The sequence below is a fragment of the Brassica oleracea genome, chromosome C9 (assembly GCF_000695525.1).
Source record: "Brassica oleracea var. oleracea cultivar TO1000 chromosome C9, BOL, whole genome shotgun sequence".
NCBI lineage: Eukaryota > Viridiplantae > Streptophyta > Magnoliopsida > Brassicales > Brassicaceae > Brassica > Brassica oleracea.
The window spans coordinates 18,988,026-19,004,121 of record NC_027756.1 but is presented as its reverse complement, the minus strand read 5'-3'; the positions used below and the strand labels follow the sequence as shown (position 1 = coordinate 19,004,121).

The 16,096-nt window shown below is 34.3% G+C and overlaps 3 protein-coding genes across 3 annotated transcripts; 2 read left to right on the top strand and 1 right to left on the bottom strand.

Moving 5' to 3' along the window:
• The first annotated feature begins 2,990 nt into the window (after positions 1-2,990).
• On the top strand, positions 2,991-4,896 carry LOC106315796 (28 kDa heat- and acid-stable phosphoprotein-like). The gene is made up of 8 exons (XM_013753618.1): positions 2,991-3,258; positions 3,580-3,620; positions 3,687-3,755; positions 3,844-3,930; positions 4,059-4,093; positions 4,189-4,274; positions 4,370-4,435; positions 4,695-4,896. Exons 1-8 carry the CDS (start codon positions 3,192-3,194, stop codon positions 4,727-4,729), a joined length of 486 nt encoding a protein of 161 aa, XP_013609072.1. The 5' UTR covers positions 2,991-3,191; the 3' UTR covers positions 4,730-4,896.
• Positions 4,897-7,832: 2,936 nt separating this feature from the next.
• LOC106316862 (pollen-specific protein-like At4g18596) lies at positions 7,833-9,604 on the bottom strand. Its single transcript, XM_013754731.1, has 2 exons — positions 9,332-9,604; positions 7,833-8,307 (listed from the first exon to the last, which is right to left on the bottom strand). The coding sequence occupies exons 1-2, from the start codon at positions 9,507-9,509 to the stop codon at positions 7,961-7,963; spliced, it is 525 nt and encodes a 174-aa protein (XP_013610185.1). The 5' UTR covers positions 9,510-9,604; the 3' UTR covers positions 7,833-7,960.
• Positions 9,605-10,328: 724 nt separating this feature from the next.
• On the top strand, positions 10,329-11,312 carry LOC106314497. Its single transcript, XM_013752362.1, has one exon. It carries the CDS (start codon positions 10,329-10,331, stop codon positions 11,310-11,312), a length of 984 nt encoding a protein of 327 aa, XP_013607816.1.
• The last annotated feature ends 4,784 nt before the right edge of the window (positions 11,313-16,096 follow it).

The window sequence follows — 16,096 nt, the reverse complement described above, 5'->3', positions numbered from 1 at the left end:
ACAAGCTCTCCAACTTCTGCCACAAACTAGCAGCAGTTTTCTCATCCAACACTTCAATGATGGTCTCGTCTGCTAGACACAACAAAATTGTTGAGAACGCCTTCTCTTCTAGAGTTTCCAAATCAGCTGCTTCAGATTTCTTCTCTAACAATGGTCCCCAGATGCCTTGTTGCTTCAACAACGCCTGCATCTTAATCTGCCAAAGACTGAAGCTATTTCTCCCATCAAACTTGTCGATCTTATCCCGCATTCGCGTTGCAAGAGCTCAACTGCTAGGACATCTGAGGGAGCAGTGGCCATTGATGTTGTAACAATTGTGAGAAGAAACAGATTCGGAAACAGATGAATAAAATGATGTAACAACGACACAGAGATTTAGCGTGGTTCACCAACTTGGCTACGTCCACGGGCAAAGAGAGATTTTATTATTGGAGGCGATATTGAGTTACAGAGTGAAAGTTCATGGTTACTTCGAATACAAGATATATATAGTAACATCTCACATCTAAAACCCTAGACTAAACGGACGCATGGGCTTAAGCCCACGATCAGATGTAACATCCATAATAACTTGATGCAACGCTCTTGATGCAACCGAGTCGGTATGATGTACGTGATGTAACATCCATCGCCTAGATGTAACATCTAGATTCAAGGCATATCAAAATTTTCTAGGACAACGTTCTCCTTCTCTTCTCAGGCTGCCTTTGAAGACTAAAGTCGCTGATGCAGCTATCTCTACTGGTTGGTGTCTACCAGGTGCTAGATCAGAGAATATCCTCTCTCTACATATTACTCTCTCATCAATCCAGCGTCCCACTGATGATGCAGGTGATGAAGTTTTCTTGTGGTATAGTTCTCCTGGTCACTTTAAGGATTAGTTCTCCTCCAAACCAACGTGGTTGTGTGTCAGACAGAAAATGCGCACGGTCTCATGGTGTAAACTTGTGTGGTTCAAACAGGAAATCCCTCGGTGCTCATTCATTTCTTAGACGACTTGGCTAACGAGACTTGCAACTAGAGACAGGCTTCGTGCTTGGGGTCTTAATGTCCCTGACCAATGTGTTCATTGCTCAACTGGAATTGAATCTCACTCTCACTTGTTCTTCTAATGTGAATTCTGTAGGAACATTTGGTCTAGGTTCCTTCGGGTTCCTCCTGCTGACTTTGCCTTGTTTCTAGCTTGGTTTAATGGACACCGCGCTGCCCCCTTGCGCTCCATTTCAGTGGTGTTTCAGTTGTGCATGTGATCATCTAGCATATATGGCGAGAGAAGAATGCTAGGATTTTCGAAGGCGTTTCTACATCAGAGGGAGGGTTCTTTGCTTGTATTGACCGGAGTATGCGCGACAGACTGCGGTCCTTCCCTTCCTCAAGTCTCAACTCTCTCTCTCTCTCTCATATTTATTTATGCTTTGTTGAACCTTATAGTTAGCCAGCATGTGGCATCTTTTCTTATGTAATAAGTTGCTTTGCTTTGACAACAACAACGTAAACTGAAAAAATCGGTATGAATTTTAACATCTAGACCGAGAAAAAAAACGGATCATAGTTGATTGAAAATTGGTAAATGTATCATATTCAGAGATACCAAATACAATAGATAGTTACTGATCCGATTTGAGAATATAAAAAAATGAGAAATTCTTTAGGATAGTCATTTTTAGTTTATTTTCACAAAAATAGCTATCAAAAACGAAAATGACCAAAATAAGTTTTATTAAAGGATACAACTACATTTTTACCCAAGGGTTAACTAATCTAGACTCAGGGTTTAGAGTTAAGAAGTGTGGTTTTAGGGATAAGGTTTCAAATTAGAAAAAAAAAATATTAAAATTTTCAAAATAAAAAAGAGCTATTTTGGTCATTTTATTTTTAAGGGCTATTTTTGTGACAAAAACTTAAAAAATGTTATTTAAGAGAATTGTCGATATAAAATATACTCCCTCCGTTTTTTATTACTTTATGTTTTACTCCAATGCACAAATATTAAGAAAAACTATTGTTTATCAAAAGTGTCACTAAATTACAATATAAAATTAGTTTATTTAATTATAAATAAAAATAATAAAAATCTATTTGGTTATCCAATTTTTGATAAAGTTAAAGTTACATATATTTGTGCAAACTTCATCTATTATGAAACAACAAAACTTCTCTGAAACACCAAGTATATTGAAACGAAAAGAGTATATGTTTAAAAGCATTTCTAATGGAACACTATTTTTTCCTCCGTATTTTAGAATAAAATGGTAATATCTCTTTATATTGAGAAAAAGACAAAAATAGCACTAAATCAAGTTTATGTTCCCAAACTAGCACTCAAGGTCAAAAGTCACAAAAATAACATTTAATGTTTTATCAAAAGTCGCAAACTTAAGGTTTAGAGTTAAAGGGTGGGGTTTAGAATTTAGGGTTTAAGGTTTAGGGTTTAGAGTTTAGGGTTTAGGGTTTAGAGTTTAGGGTTTAGGGTTTAGAGTTTAGGGTTTAGGGTTTAGAGTTTAGGGTTTAGGGTTTAGAGTTTAGGGTTTAGGGTTTAGAGTTTAGGGTTTAGGGTTTAGAGTTTAGGGTTTAGGGTTTAGAGTTTAGGGTTTAGGGTTTAGAGTTTAGGGTTTAGGGTTTAGAGTTTAGGGTTTAGGGTTTAGAGTTTAGGGTTTAGGGTTTAGAGTTTAGGGTTTAGGGTTTAGAGTTGAGAAATGAGGTTTTGGGGATAAGATTTCAAATTTTGAAAAATAAACAAAATTAAAATTTTCAAAGGATAAACTTAAAAATGTGTTATTTTGGTCATTTTAGTTTTTGGGTGCTATTTTTGTGATATAAACTTAGAAAAGTGCTATTTTGGAGATTTGCCCTTCTATATTTTCTCTATAATAAAGTAAGAGGTATATTATTGGAGCAAATCCACAGTAAAATAGTGTTTCATTGGAGAAGAAGTCTTAAAAACTTGCATGAAGTTAAACGCAGTCGTTTTACCATTGATACAGAGGATCAAAGCATAGTCGTACTGAAACACAGACTCAATCTTTTAGGGTTGTCGTCTCCTAGCGGTGACCGACCTCAAGAGAAGAGAAGACGAGAGATCCCTCCTCCACTAATTCTTCTCTCTTCCGAATCGATTCGTATTCTCTGCGTCAGGAATCGAACTCCTTGGTTTCCAGTTTTCGATTTCATATCTTTTCGAGAAACGCACGATGGGAAGAGGCAAGTTCAAAGGGAAACCCACAGGCCAACGCCGATTCTCAAGTGCAGCTGAGATACGTAAGGATTAAACGCCATCGTTTAATTTGTTCTTCTATACATGTACAAGAGTCAGAATACCCAATTGGGTCTTCAAGAGTTTTAGGGTTTTTATTTTGATTGTTGATTTTGATTTATACGAGGTAGATAAGCCTTGGGTACACAAAAAGTTTACGTTTTGAGCTTCGAATCAGTTTTTCGTGTTTCATAGGATTAGGTTTGTTCTTGGCTTGATTCAGCTCTTTGAGGCTCTAGTATGTTATATGTATTCAAGATTGATGTGAATGGATTTATATTTGATTTATCTTCTCTCTGTGGGTTTTTTTTTTTTTTTTTTGGTAGTTGCTGGCACTTCTGCTGCACGTCCTCGTTCATTCAAGCAGGTACCTTTGTTGTTTCGATACGATTGTTGATGTGTTTGGGAGGATGATTTTGTATAACGTTTTCAGAAAGAAGCGGAGTACGAAGAAGATGTGGAAGAGGAGGAGTCTGAGGAGGAATCCGAAGATGAATCTGGTGTGGGTGAAAACATAAAATCTTTTTTATGTTTATGTGGCCTCCCTCGGTTCATCTATTATCTTTTGCTTGGTGGCATATAATTATCAGGTGAAGAAGAAAGGACATGAAGCTCTGATCGAAGTTGATAACCCTAACAGAGCAAAACCAAAGACTTTGAAAGCAAGAGACCTTGATGTAAAGCTCTCTCTCTCTCTCTCTCTCTGTGTATTCAGTTTCTGTGAATTTCCCAAGTAATATATATATATAAATATGTTTTGTGTGTGTTTTTGTTTCCTCTCTGTTCTTCCCATTTTGTTGATTAGGCAAGTAAAACCACTGAACTCTCGAGGCGTGAAAGGTTCGCTTCTGATACTGAACATTCGAATATCTATATCATTCAACGTCTCTTGGTAAGGAGCGTCTCACAGTTACGTCTTAAATGGTCTTTTGAAGGGAGGAGCTTGAGAAGCAACGAGCTCATGAGCGATACATGAGATTGCAGGAGCAAGGCAAAACCGAACAAGCAAGAAAGGATTTTGGTAAACAACTATAAATCTCTTGTTCTCTTTCTATTTTACTAAACAGGCTTTTATTGGTTTTCACACCTCTCGTGTGTGTGTGCGCGCGCGCGCAGATCGTCTGGCTCTGATACGCCAACAGAGAGAAGGCGCCGCCAAGATGCGAGAAGAGGAAAAAGCAGGTAAAAACACACACCTTTTGCGATGCTCTGGTTTGAAAAAACAGAATATATATATATTATTTTAAAGGCTTCACTACACTTCTTATAAAAACTACTTAATTTTTAAATTTACTAATAAAATTTAAAACAAAACTCGTGTGAGCATGCGGATCCGACTCTTGTAAAATAATTAAATTTTGTTTTATCAACTAATTTTAATTGAAAAACATAGAATATTTTCCTCATGTTTCTGATCTTTTGTTGTCTCTGTTTATTGCAGCCAGAGACGCGAAAAAAGTCGATTCTCGCAAATGAGACAAGTGTCACCCTCAGACAAAAAAAGAACTGCCTACTATAGTACTTGAAAGAAGAAGAGACTCCTCGGATGGCCGTCTTTACTTTGTTCATTCAGAAAAAAATGTCTATTTACTCAGTATTGTGTGAATCTTTATACATTTGAAAGTTATTACTTATTAGCAATCCGGTTGAAAAACCATAAACAACTTCAGCGTGACTTGCTTACATTTTTTTTAACTTGCTTACATCGATACAAATAACACAAAGTTTATAAGAAGTAATGCTAACACGGAATAAATATAAACTTTATTTGGAAGAAACAAACGACAAAATATCATTTCAGATCAATGTGTCAGATTCCAATTAATCACATTCAACACATACCTTTCGATTCATAAGAAGAATCAGAGTTTATGCAACATTATTCCAAAGCCCCAACGGTATTGCAAGGTGCGAGGTACGGGGAATATCAGTTAATTAATTTGGAAATGCTCCGAGCTTCGGTTTAAAACGCAGTATCATGATCCAGAAACATGGCTCTGTCGCCGAGGTCCTCAGCAACGGAAGAGTCAGAAGCAATGCCACGGACGGAGAAATTTGAGAAACGGAGTCACATAGACTGCTTCCTCTGATTCGATGAGTTATGCTATAACGCCAAAGCTACTAAAGTGTTTATTGTATCTTGCAACCATTTACTGCATTTGGTCTGAGCGGAATAAGCTTAGCTACTCTATGACAATATCTCCACATGGCCGAGCATCATCTTCGAGCAGCTAGACCGTTTCATCAGGAAACTATTTTGTCCAAGAGAAATCAAAACTGAGTTTTCAGCCTAATGCAACATTGGCTTGTTAATGAGTAAACTAGTTTTCAAAATTCCTATGCCTTACTTTGTTTTTCTTCTTTTTTTGCCAATGTAAATCATAGTCTTATCTAATCTAACTGTTACAAACTCTTCCATTCTATATATATAAAGTTAGTTTTTTCTCATTTTCTGACAAGTGGCAGGGAGCTTTTGCGACACGTATTATCTATGTATTTTTTTTTTACATTTTAGGTTTTCCTTCTTTTAGATTATTGCAATTTGGCTTAATTCTTTTCGCACTAACTATTATCGTATGAAGTTTGATAATCTATTTTATTGTTCACTAAAATTCAAGATGAATAAAGAAATAAATAAAATAATAAAAATATATTTTACATATTTAATTTATTCACAACTAAAAATAACATAATTTTTTGTTATTTAATTATTTTTTACCATTTTCTATTATTTTATTTACAAATTATATATTTATTTAACTATTAAAAATATAAAATGACCAAACTAATAAGAAGAAATTAGAGTTCAATACATAATCTAAACATAAAACTTCCACAGTCAGAGAGAAAAAATAAAATATTATAGTAACACTAACACAATAAAGGTTTGGAGCTAAAAAAAAGATCGACAAAAAAAACTAACCTATCTCATCTTACCATAGAATGTCTTGGTTAGAACAAGCAGATATCAGAAAAAAGTAAAAAGATAAAATATGAGATAAAGAAATCTCCGGAACATAAATGATCGCGATCAAGCCCCGGCGCAAAAAACCAAAAAAACGAGTCAGAGATATAATAATCATCGAAAGAACAAAGTCACCACGAAAAAAAAAGGCGCATGTCTAAAACACCGGAAGCACGACCACCAGCTAAGAGATAAAAAACACCTCACAAACTAAACAAGCACATACAAGGTGCTCATGCCAGCGAAGAACCACAAAACTCTAAATAGAAGAAACCAAAGCTTCAAAAGACTCACTCCGCACACCTACACCAAGAGATGCATGAGAAGAAGATATAGAATCTGAGTGGAGGAGAATGGAAGCCAACCACCGAGAAACCAAAGCTTAAGCTAGAGACTATAAAACAACCTTCCAAGTGCACAAAGCATACACATAGAAAACAATATCCAAACCTGGAGTAGCAAATATGACGAAAAAAAGAGTCGCAAGAGACGTGATCAACGATGAAAGGTGCAACGAGATGAGAGAAAAAAAGAGATAAAAATAGACAAAATGAAATCAACAAACCGTGGAACCATCCTCGAGCTATGAAAAAGAGCATATAAGTCAGACCACCATAAACCAGATCTTGAAACCAAGACGAGCAGAGACTATTGACGGCAAACCAGCGACGAGGAAAGCAACATCAATGACAACTAAACTCTGACCCAATCCAACGAGATGTAGTTTCTAACCTTAGCCAAAGCCTAAAGAAAAAGAGGACCAATATTGACCGAAATAACATACAATGCTGTAAGAAACTACCGCACAACATGGAACTAATATGCCTGATATATAACAAATACCATATAATCTTACAGAAAAAGAAGGTGAAGAAAAAAAGGGCACGTAGGTGAGTCTTTTCCCAATGATGGTGAGAAGCACTGCACACGAGAGAGGCGCACGAGAGAGGTAAACGAATTACATAGATAGTGATGGCTCAAGATCAAAAGATGGGGGAGTGTGCAAAAACACCTAAAAAGAGTAATGTTCAAAAATGTGAAAGTTAAAATACAATTTTGACGCCGTTAATTTTAGAATCAACAAATGTCTTAAGACAAAGTTATTGAAATTCAATATATTTTACATCAGAAACTCACTTCACTACTAACAAGTAGTATTATACATACAATACAACACATTATTAAAAAGACAAACACATAATATATTAACTTATTACCTCCTACTACATAACATAAAACATCAAATAATGTTTTTCACAAATAAATACTGACAACATAATCACATCATCAGAAAATCATATTTATGAACAATAAAACAATATTCTGCGCGGACCCCCTCTAGTTTTCAATAAAATTCACATATTTGACCCAAAAATGACAATATCAGTTCTAATAAGGTTTCAGAAAAAAATCAAATCATTTCCTTTGTATCAAATTCAGATTTTAATTAGGTTTCAGATCAATCATTACCCTTCTAATGATTTGTTGACTTGTGTAGTAATTGATAAGTTCTCCAGCATTGATAAGTTAACTCTTGTTTTTTTTTTCTGTTTATAGAACAACAAAGTATGACTCACATGCAATTCAAATTAATCAAAAACAAAAACCGCAAAATCAACATCAATAATTACTAGTGGTATTAATTCATAATGATAAATAATTGATAAACTTGACGGAAAACCCTTCAAATTGAAGCAAATAGAAGTAAAATCTCTCACGTCATATATTCTTTCTTTCTTCGCTTAGAAAGTAACGTCAGGGACAATACCGAGCTCTTTGAAAGCAGCGGGACAGTCAGCTGACGGTGTCTTAACCATGAAACCGAGAGGGTTAACGATACGTGTCTCGTGAGAGACGATACCGTCATTTGCCGTTAGACTGATCTTAGCGGCGTTACGTAAGTATGCCTCTTCGCTGACGTCACTGCAACCACTGTCTGGTGATTGCACCAAAACAAGCTGACAAACTTCTTCTTCGTGGTCACCAGTTACTTCCATCATGTAGCTTCCCGTTTTGTCGGTAACGGCTTCTTTGGTCAACGCTAGGGTTCCGTTTGTTCTGCTCCTGCACTCCAACTTCACTTTCGCTCCTTCACAAATATGAAATCATGTTAGCCCAGTTGTGTATATATATTGTCGCTATTTGGAGTCTAAGGATACGTATTAACCTTTTTTTTATTTAAGTAAAACATGATATGATTTGGAGTTTGTCAATGGTTGAATCGTTTCATGTCTAGTTGATATTAACTTTACAAACTGATGTTGGAGATATATATTTGAAACAATGAATAGTCCAAAGACTAAAATAAAGTTGTGGTTCAATTCTGAATCGATGTTGTGCATCAGCTGACTAGGGATGAGTAGCACTTAAATCAAACTAACTACTACTTAATTGTTTGAACATATTACACGATTGATTTGATTTTAAACTTTGCGTAACATCCCGAGATGTGATTTATGGAAATGTTTAAGAAGATTGATTTGGCTACCTATGTCACCAAAGTTGACTTACATTTTCCGTCACACATCCGTTTAGAACTCCAGAGTTAAGCGTGTTTGGATTGGAGTAGTAAAATGATAGATGACCTATCGGGAAGTGAGCGATACCGTGCGAGTGAGGCCAAAGCACGGGGAAAAGTTGGGTGGTGATTGCAGGGTTAGTACACAAGACTTTCGGACCTTGGAGAAAATAACGCACCGCTCGTCAGACGGGATGGGGACCACGGGCCGAGAGAGCGGGCATGAATGGCCATTAGCCGTGGGCGGTCGCATTATAGTTTGGCCCGGTAATTAATTACTCTAGTGATATTGTTCAATTGCCTTTCATTTGGATTTAAAAATCTATATAGCATTGCTTGACGCTGCATGGATTCTCTTAACATGCAAGATAGAGTGCGCGCAAACGTAATCTTCTCAAACTATTTCGTTATGCAAGTTTAAAAAAACTATTTCGTTATGTAATTGTTATCAAACGACTTTTTTTCTTCTTTTTGTAACTGTTATCAAACGAGTTTTGATGTGTTAATTTTTTTCTGTTGACTATTCTGGCTTCAATGTATTCACATCACACATTCATAACTTTTTATTAAAATACTTATTATAAATTTAATATACCTTCAAGGAATTTGCTGAGACGGGTAACGAATTGGACACGGCAAGTGTCACAATAAACCGATCCCTGAATCTGGAAACGGTCAAAATCATCAGCATCGGCGGCGGAAAATCCGGCGAGAGAGGACAAACACACGACGGAGACGACAAAAAAAGAGAAGAAGAAGGCTTTGGACGCCATTTTTGTTTTTGTTTTTGTTTGGTGGTCTCTTCTTTTGGATATCTCTTTATAATAGGTTAGCTTCAAACAATAAATTGAGATATGTTTGAGAAGAGGACAACTATTCTGGTGAAGCACCGAGTTTGTTTTATATTAGAAACCCGATTGTTATTTTTAGACTGAAACTAAATTTTGAATCATTGGTTTGTAAATTTAAAATTAGTTTCAATAGGTTTTGAATATAAGAATGTTTATTTTATTAAAGCTTAAATATAGCATTGGTAGAAAGAAACCGCAGCTATTAATATAATTAGGTCAAATCAATGGACCTAAAAGAGTAGAAAAAAAATATTAAGGATTTATTTTCTAGATTAGAGCATGATTAACGGAGGTTCTTAGGGTGGGTTTCTTAGCAAAATATAAGAACCCGTCTCATAACTTTTAACTAAAAAAGCTAAGAACCGGCTCTTAAATATCTTATTTAAAAACCGGTTCTTAATTTTTTTAGTTAAAAGTTAAGATACGGTTTCTTATATTCCGCTAAAAACTCCACCATTAATCATGCTTTTAGGTTAGAGCAGCTCCAATGGTGGTGAAACCCGTTTTTGATTAGTAAAAATATAATATTTTACTAATAATTTAGTTTTTAATTTAATATTTTTTTGATCAATGAAGAAAAACAGTTGTACTGTGTGTACATCCTCTCTTTTAAAAGTAACTAAAAAGCGATGGTTTAACATACTTATATATTTCTCTTTCCTCTTTTTCATTATTTTTTTTTTTTCAACAGATCAAATACCATCAATATATGCCCGTTAGAGCTGTTCCTATAAAGCTCCGATGCTTACTAGCAAACCTTGGCTCGACCCTACGCAAATCCTTGTACAAGTAAAGTTAAATAAGGCTTTTCCGTCTAAGGTTCCTATTAAGAATGAGAGTGGCTCTATCACTATGGTTGATGTGTTATACTCATGGCTGCCATCTAAATGTTCTAATTGCGGTCTTTTGGGACACAAAGCTTCTCGCTGCCTAGGTAAGCTTCCTCCAAGACAACAAGATAAGCCCTCCACCAATGCTGACATTGCTTCAGATGATGTCTCACTGTCCAAACCTTCTCCTACTTTTCCTTTAAGTGACCCAGATTCAAGTTTTAAAGCTTCAGTTACCACTACTGGTGAAAGTGTTATCTCAATAGCAACATCTAAATCTCAAGCTGCAATTATTTCTACTCCAGAGGTAATTGAGTTTATCTCAGCAGGATCTGCAGCAGATAATGCTGTAAATCAGTCTGCAATTGCTACCTCTACAAAATCAGTCAGCACCATGATATCTCCACCAATCAGTCATCATGATACATGTAATGAATCAAATGTGTTTGAACCCGTTACTTCTGCTAATGTGGAAGACCTAATTTCTTTAGCTACTGTTACGGAACTTGAGAACATGTATGTTTCTCCTACTTTTATTTGTATTAATGAAGCTGTTGTGTCTCCGAGTATGGAGTCCACTCGATCCTTGCCAATCACTGATACTCCGATAGATCAAGTACCTCCAGCGGTCCAAAGAGAAAGTAGTGGAATAGCGAGACTTGTTTTAGGCTCAAACAAGTTTGCCTTGTTGATATATTTGGAAGAGGAAGAAGAAGACCCAGTGAGTTTTACCTCAGAGACGAACTCGGTGGATCTTATGACACCTTCCGGGAAAAGAACCCTTCTAGAAAGACCAGTTAAGCCATCAGCAAAAGCTAGAGAGATGCACTTCCAGTTCACAGGTAGCGGCGGAGGAAACCGTGGACGACGTGGACGTGGAGGTGGAAATGGCTAAATTTACTCTTTTTCTACCACAAAAGTCAATCGAAACTGATGATTTGATTGTCTTTGGTTCTTTATATTATCTCTTCACTTTTGTGATAGCTTGTTGAACTGTATTCCGGTCATAGCTTGTAATCTTTAAGAAAAAAATCTAATAATAATAAGTATTTAAAAAGAAGTTATTAAAATGAGGTTCAAAAGTATCAGGTTATAACTGTCTCTATTACAAAGATCTGTCTCAGCTTCTTTTGAATTCTTTTAATGAAAACATTGATGTTGAACTATTTTGTTTATATTACTAATATATATCCCAATAATATGAGAATATTCCTCAAGACATGATCAGATGAGTATTTATTTTTATTTTTGATAAGTATGTGAATTCATTCACTAAAGGTAAATGATATATCAGATACTACCAGAGCTTGAAAGATCAGGTCTATTTTCTTTTTGCATCTAAAACTAATTAAAGCAAAGGTCTTAGAATGCCCCAAAGAGATAATAAAGACACTCACATACTTGAAGGTTCAATTATCTCCTAAAACATGATTAAAGCTCAGCAAAAACATGAAACATAATACATATATCAAGCCAGTAGATTTAAGAATCTAGAGTTGAATCTCACAACAATCAAGTAGATTTGAGCATCTAGAGTTAATTTTTTTGGATATAATTTAAACTCTACAAAGATTTGTGATAACTCATTCTGTGGGGGTGGTTCACTCTGCAACTGATGGATTCAGTGAGGAGCGGATTATCAGACCCGGAGGATTTGGTGCCATATTTATAGGAAGACTCTCTTCATCTCTGTATATAAAATCTCCGTGAAGTAGATAACAGAGGGTAGCTAGCAAGGTATAAGAGAATTCATTTTATTAATCAAATCATAAACTGAATACAACTCGAGACATAAGTTCCTATTTATATAAAAACAAAATAATTTAAAACTATTAAAAACCTGGTAGATAATTCCAACTAATTTAAGATAAATATCTAAATAAATGATAAACTAGATAATCAAAATATTCATAATATATGCAAATATCTCTCTACATCACTAATGTCATCACCACCCCATAATCATATGTTGGGTTGCATTGGAGAAGAATAACAATGATCTCTATTACTATTTTCTTTTCTAAAGTTTTGTAACAAATATAGTATAATACAAATTCATGGTACTATTAAAAGCTGTATGCCATTCAAATGAACCATTTAGAGTTTTCTATTACAAAACCTTATAGCTAATGCAAACATAATTTTTTTCATGAACAATACATTTCGATGAAGAATATAAATGAAATTTTACAACAGTTCTTGTAAATACTATATTATACTATTCTATTTTATTGTCAAAATAAAATATAGTACAATGTTTCTTCTTTTCATTTGTTTCTTTTTTTTTGGTAGGCTTTCATTTGTTTCTTATGCTTCCTCTTCCTCACCATTTTCTTCTCTCAGCTTCTTCTTCTTCTTCCTGCTCACCATTTTCCTCTCTAAGCAACAATGCAAATAATTTTTTTGCAACATATTTTGTATTATGGTTGTTGTTATATAACTGTTGTAAGTCGATTGTTCTATACTAGTTATTTAATACTTCTTCCGTTTCATAATACTTGATGTTTTGCCTTAATGCACAAAGATTAAGAAAGTTAGATTTAAGTCAAAAAGCATTTTAAAAACTATAGTTTTTAAATCATTTAACCAATTATAAAAAGACGATAAAATCTAATTGGTTGAACAGTTTTCAATAAAGTTAAAGTTAACCTTAAAACCTCAAAACTTCATGTAAATTGAAACAAAATACTTTTTCTAAAACATCATCTATATTGAAACGGAGGGAGTATATATAGTATAGTATCGTGTTTAATTTCACAGTACTTCAAACTCACTCATTTTTTTACTTTCTCTTTTTCATTCACTTTAAGTGTACGATTGTCACCACATGCATGTCACCGTTTCTGCCTTCTTCTTCTTCTCCATCTCCCATGTGGTTTCTTTTCCTTCTCCTACCATCTATTCGTTTCCTTTTACCTTATGGATCAACAAGAACATCGCTTCATTTGTTTTTGTTATATATATCTTCTCTTCTACCGCTATCAGTTACTAAAATGATCTAAGAAGATGAATAATATATTATTTTAGGTTAGAAAAAGGTTAGATTTGATAGAAAGGAATGTACACATGTTTTATATTTTCCGTGTTTTCTTCACGCGTACATGCAGCCAAGGAGAATATAGTGCCTTTTGTGCACAAATTATCCCATTGATCCGCTATAACTGTTTGATGGGTATGTTTTCAATTGATTACCCTCTTATGAATATCCACCAAATTCACCCAAATTTATATCTCATTTTTTTGTTTATTTTGTTTCCTTTTTAAGTGATGTTTCACTTGTTATTGTTTGCTTATCTCTTACACGGATAGCTACTTCTCTTTTTCTTTCAAGGATTATAATTGGGAAATTTAGACACATATACATAATACGATTTATATTAAGGCACTAACCATAGGTAAAGGCATGTTATGATATGTTACATATTATAGTAAGTGTGGACAAAAATGCCCTTACATGCGCGTCGAAAAGTGAGAACAAAATTTTTCTATATTCAGAAAAAACGAAAGGTCGCAATCATTTTGTTAAAAATAGGTTTTCTCAGGAGAGAGGTAAAAAATTATTTAGGGATTTCGGAAGTATACTTCAATTCCAACGGCTACAGAAACGGGAAACGGTGGTTGAAAGGAGAAGAGGAGGCGCCGACATCTGGATTTAAAGAGTTAGGGTTTCGACAGAGAAGACGGCGTGGAGAAAAAAGCGACGAGGAAAGGTAAATCTGATTTCAATAGCAAATATGAACCAGGTTTTTGAGGGGTGAGTAACACGAAATCTTTTGTCGTCCAGAATATTTGGGAAACCAGATGATGTTGCAGAGTAAGCGGTAGAATCAGTTCGACGGGGTGTACCGGACGACGGCGCAAGAGGGAATTTGCAAAGAAGAAAGGTATGTGTGGGACCTGTTTTCAGTGAGTACTATACTATTCTATACTCGAAAATTGTATAGTATGTCTTGGATTAGTGTTACCTTGAAATGGATACTATAGTTGTAGTGGTATAGTTTTAAGAGATTGAAATGGTGAAGTCGGATAAAGTATACCATATAGAAATCTAGTATAGTATGAAGATGATGTTTGAAGACGCTGATGATTGTTGTTGTTGTATTATATAATGTAGATTTTTGTACTGTGAGTTTGGACATATTTAGTCTATAGCAATGTAGAATAACTGAGAACTGTATTTTTCTTGTGCAGGATGGAAGAATTAGGTTTGCCGGAACAGTTGTATCAGCAGGGTACAACCCATCAGACGTAAAAGAATTAATAATTATTTTAATTTAAGGTGGATAGAGGTTATCAAATTATAATTCGAAAACATAAACAAATATATTTTATTTTTATTTTTTATTTGTTTTATTTTTTAAATAATTATTTAATATATATATATATATATATATATATATATATATAACATGTATAAAAGTCTTTTACCACGAAGAAAATATTTTTGAAAATGTCTATTTAGTGGTGGTAAATATGAATAATAGTACCATGAAAATGGTAAACATGAATAATAGTACCATATGTACTTGCAACATTTGCTTGAGATTAATTATTTAATTGCTATTTAACAGCATCACTAATTAGACACGAGGTAATTATTGCTAACTAATAAAACACAATTGTATTGATTTGTACAATTAAAAGTAATCAAGTATAAGATAGCATTGTTAGACTGTAATGGCAAAATTTTGTCTCACACCTCAATATTACAAGCTATTATAGCTTATGTATTATTTAATTGTAAGTAAATTTTAGGAAAAAGGTGATTAATAAGATTTAGCATGTAAAATCACATTTACAAGTGTTTGCATATTTACATATGTCTTTTTTCGCAGCATAGGGTGGATACTTTTTGTCTTCGGTAATGCATCCAGAGGGAGTGCAGTTCCTAAGTTCGTGAATGTTAGTACAAACCTTTGCATCAACATCTAGTTTATAAAAAATTTGTTAATAAACAATTAGTATCATAAAGAATTTATATATAACACAAAAAAACAGAACACTTTCATGTTTGTTCTCTTGTGTCAATCAAACACTTATAAGATACTCACTACAAGAAAACATATTTTTTACTACGGCAGTATTCGTTGTTAATTCGTCGTAAACGGGGTGTTACGACGAATTAACCTCGAAAGACGTTTCGTTGTTAAACGTCCGTCGTAACGGAGGTTTCGTCGTAAACAACTCGTTACGTTTACGACGAAATATATTCCTCGTAAAGCGCAGGGAAAGGATTCGTCGTAAACGACACGTAAGATTTCGTGGTAAAGCCCACGTAATGATTTCGATGTAAAGCACACGTAAATACTTTCATTGTAAATCACTCGTAAACACTTTCGTTGTAAATCACTCGTAAACATTTCGATGTAAAACCCTCGTAAATCTTTCGATGTTAATCACTCGTAAACATTCGATGTAAACTCCATGTAATGTTTACGAGGAGTTTACATCGATTCTTATTATATTATTATTAATTAGTACATAATAAATTTTAATTTATATTTAATATTCAGAATTTAAAATAATTTAAATTTTAAAACGAAATATGAAATTGAAAAACATATTTTAAAAAGGCATTTAAAAGTCATACAATAATATTTAAATTCATAATACAAACAGAAATATAAAAAAAACTACATATCCTCGAAGTAGTTGGTGGGGTTGCTCGGCTGTTGACGG

Bases quoted from the DNA above. Each gene is read 5' to 3' on its own strand.
- LOC106315796 (XM_013753618.1), top strand. From the start codon at position 3,192: ATGGGAAGAGGCAAGTTCAAAGGGAAACCCACAGGCCAACGCCGATTC. The intron at 3,756-3,843 runs GTGGGTGAAAAC...TATAATTATCAG, and splicing joins AATCCGAAGATGAATCTGGT to GTGAAGAAGAAAGGACATGA. The intron at 4,275-4,369 runs GTAAACAACTAT...GCGCGCGCGCAG, and splicing joins ACAAGCAAGAAAGGATTTTG to ATCGTCTGGCTCTGATACGC.
- LOC106316862 (XM_013754731.1), bottom strand. From the start codon at position 9,509: ATGGCGTCCAAAGCCTTCTTCTTCTCTTTTTTTGTCGTCTCCGTCGTG. The intron at 8,308-9,331 runs GTATATTAAATT...ATATTTGTGAAG, and splicing joins TCTCAGCAAATTCCTTGAAG to GAGCGAAAGTGAAGTTGGAG.
- LOC106314497 (XM_013752362.1), top strand. From the start codon at position 10,329: ATGCTTACTAGCAAACCTTGGCTCGACCCTACGCAAATCCTTGTACAA.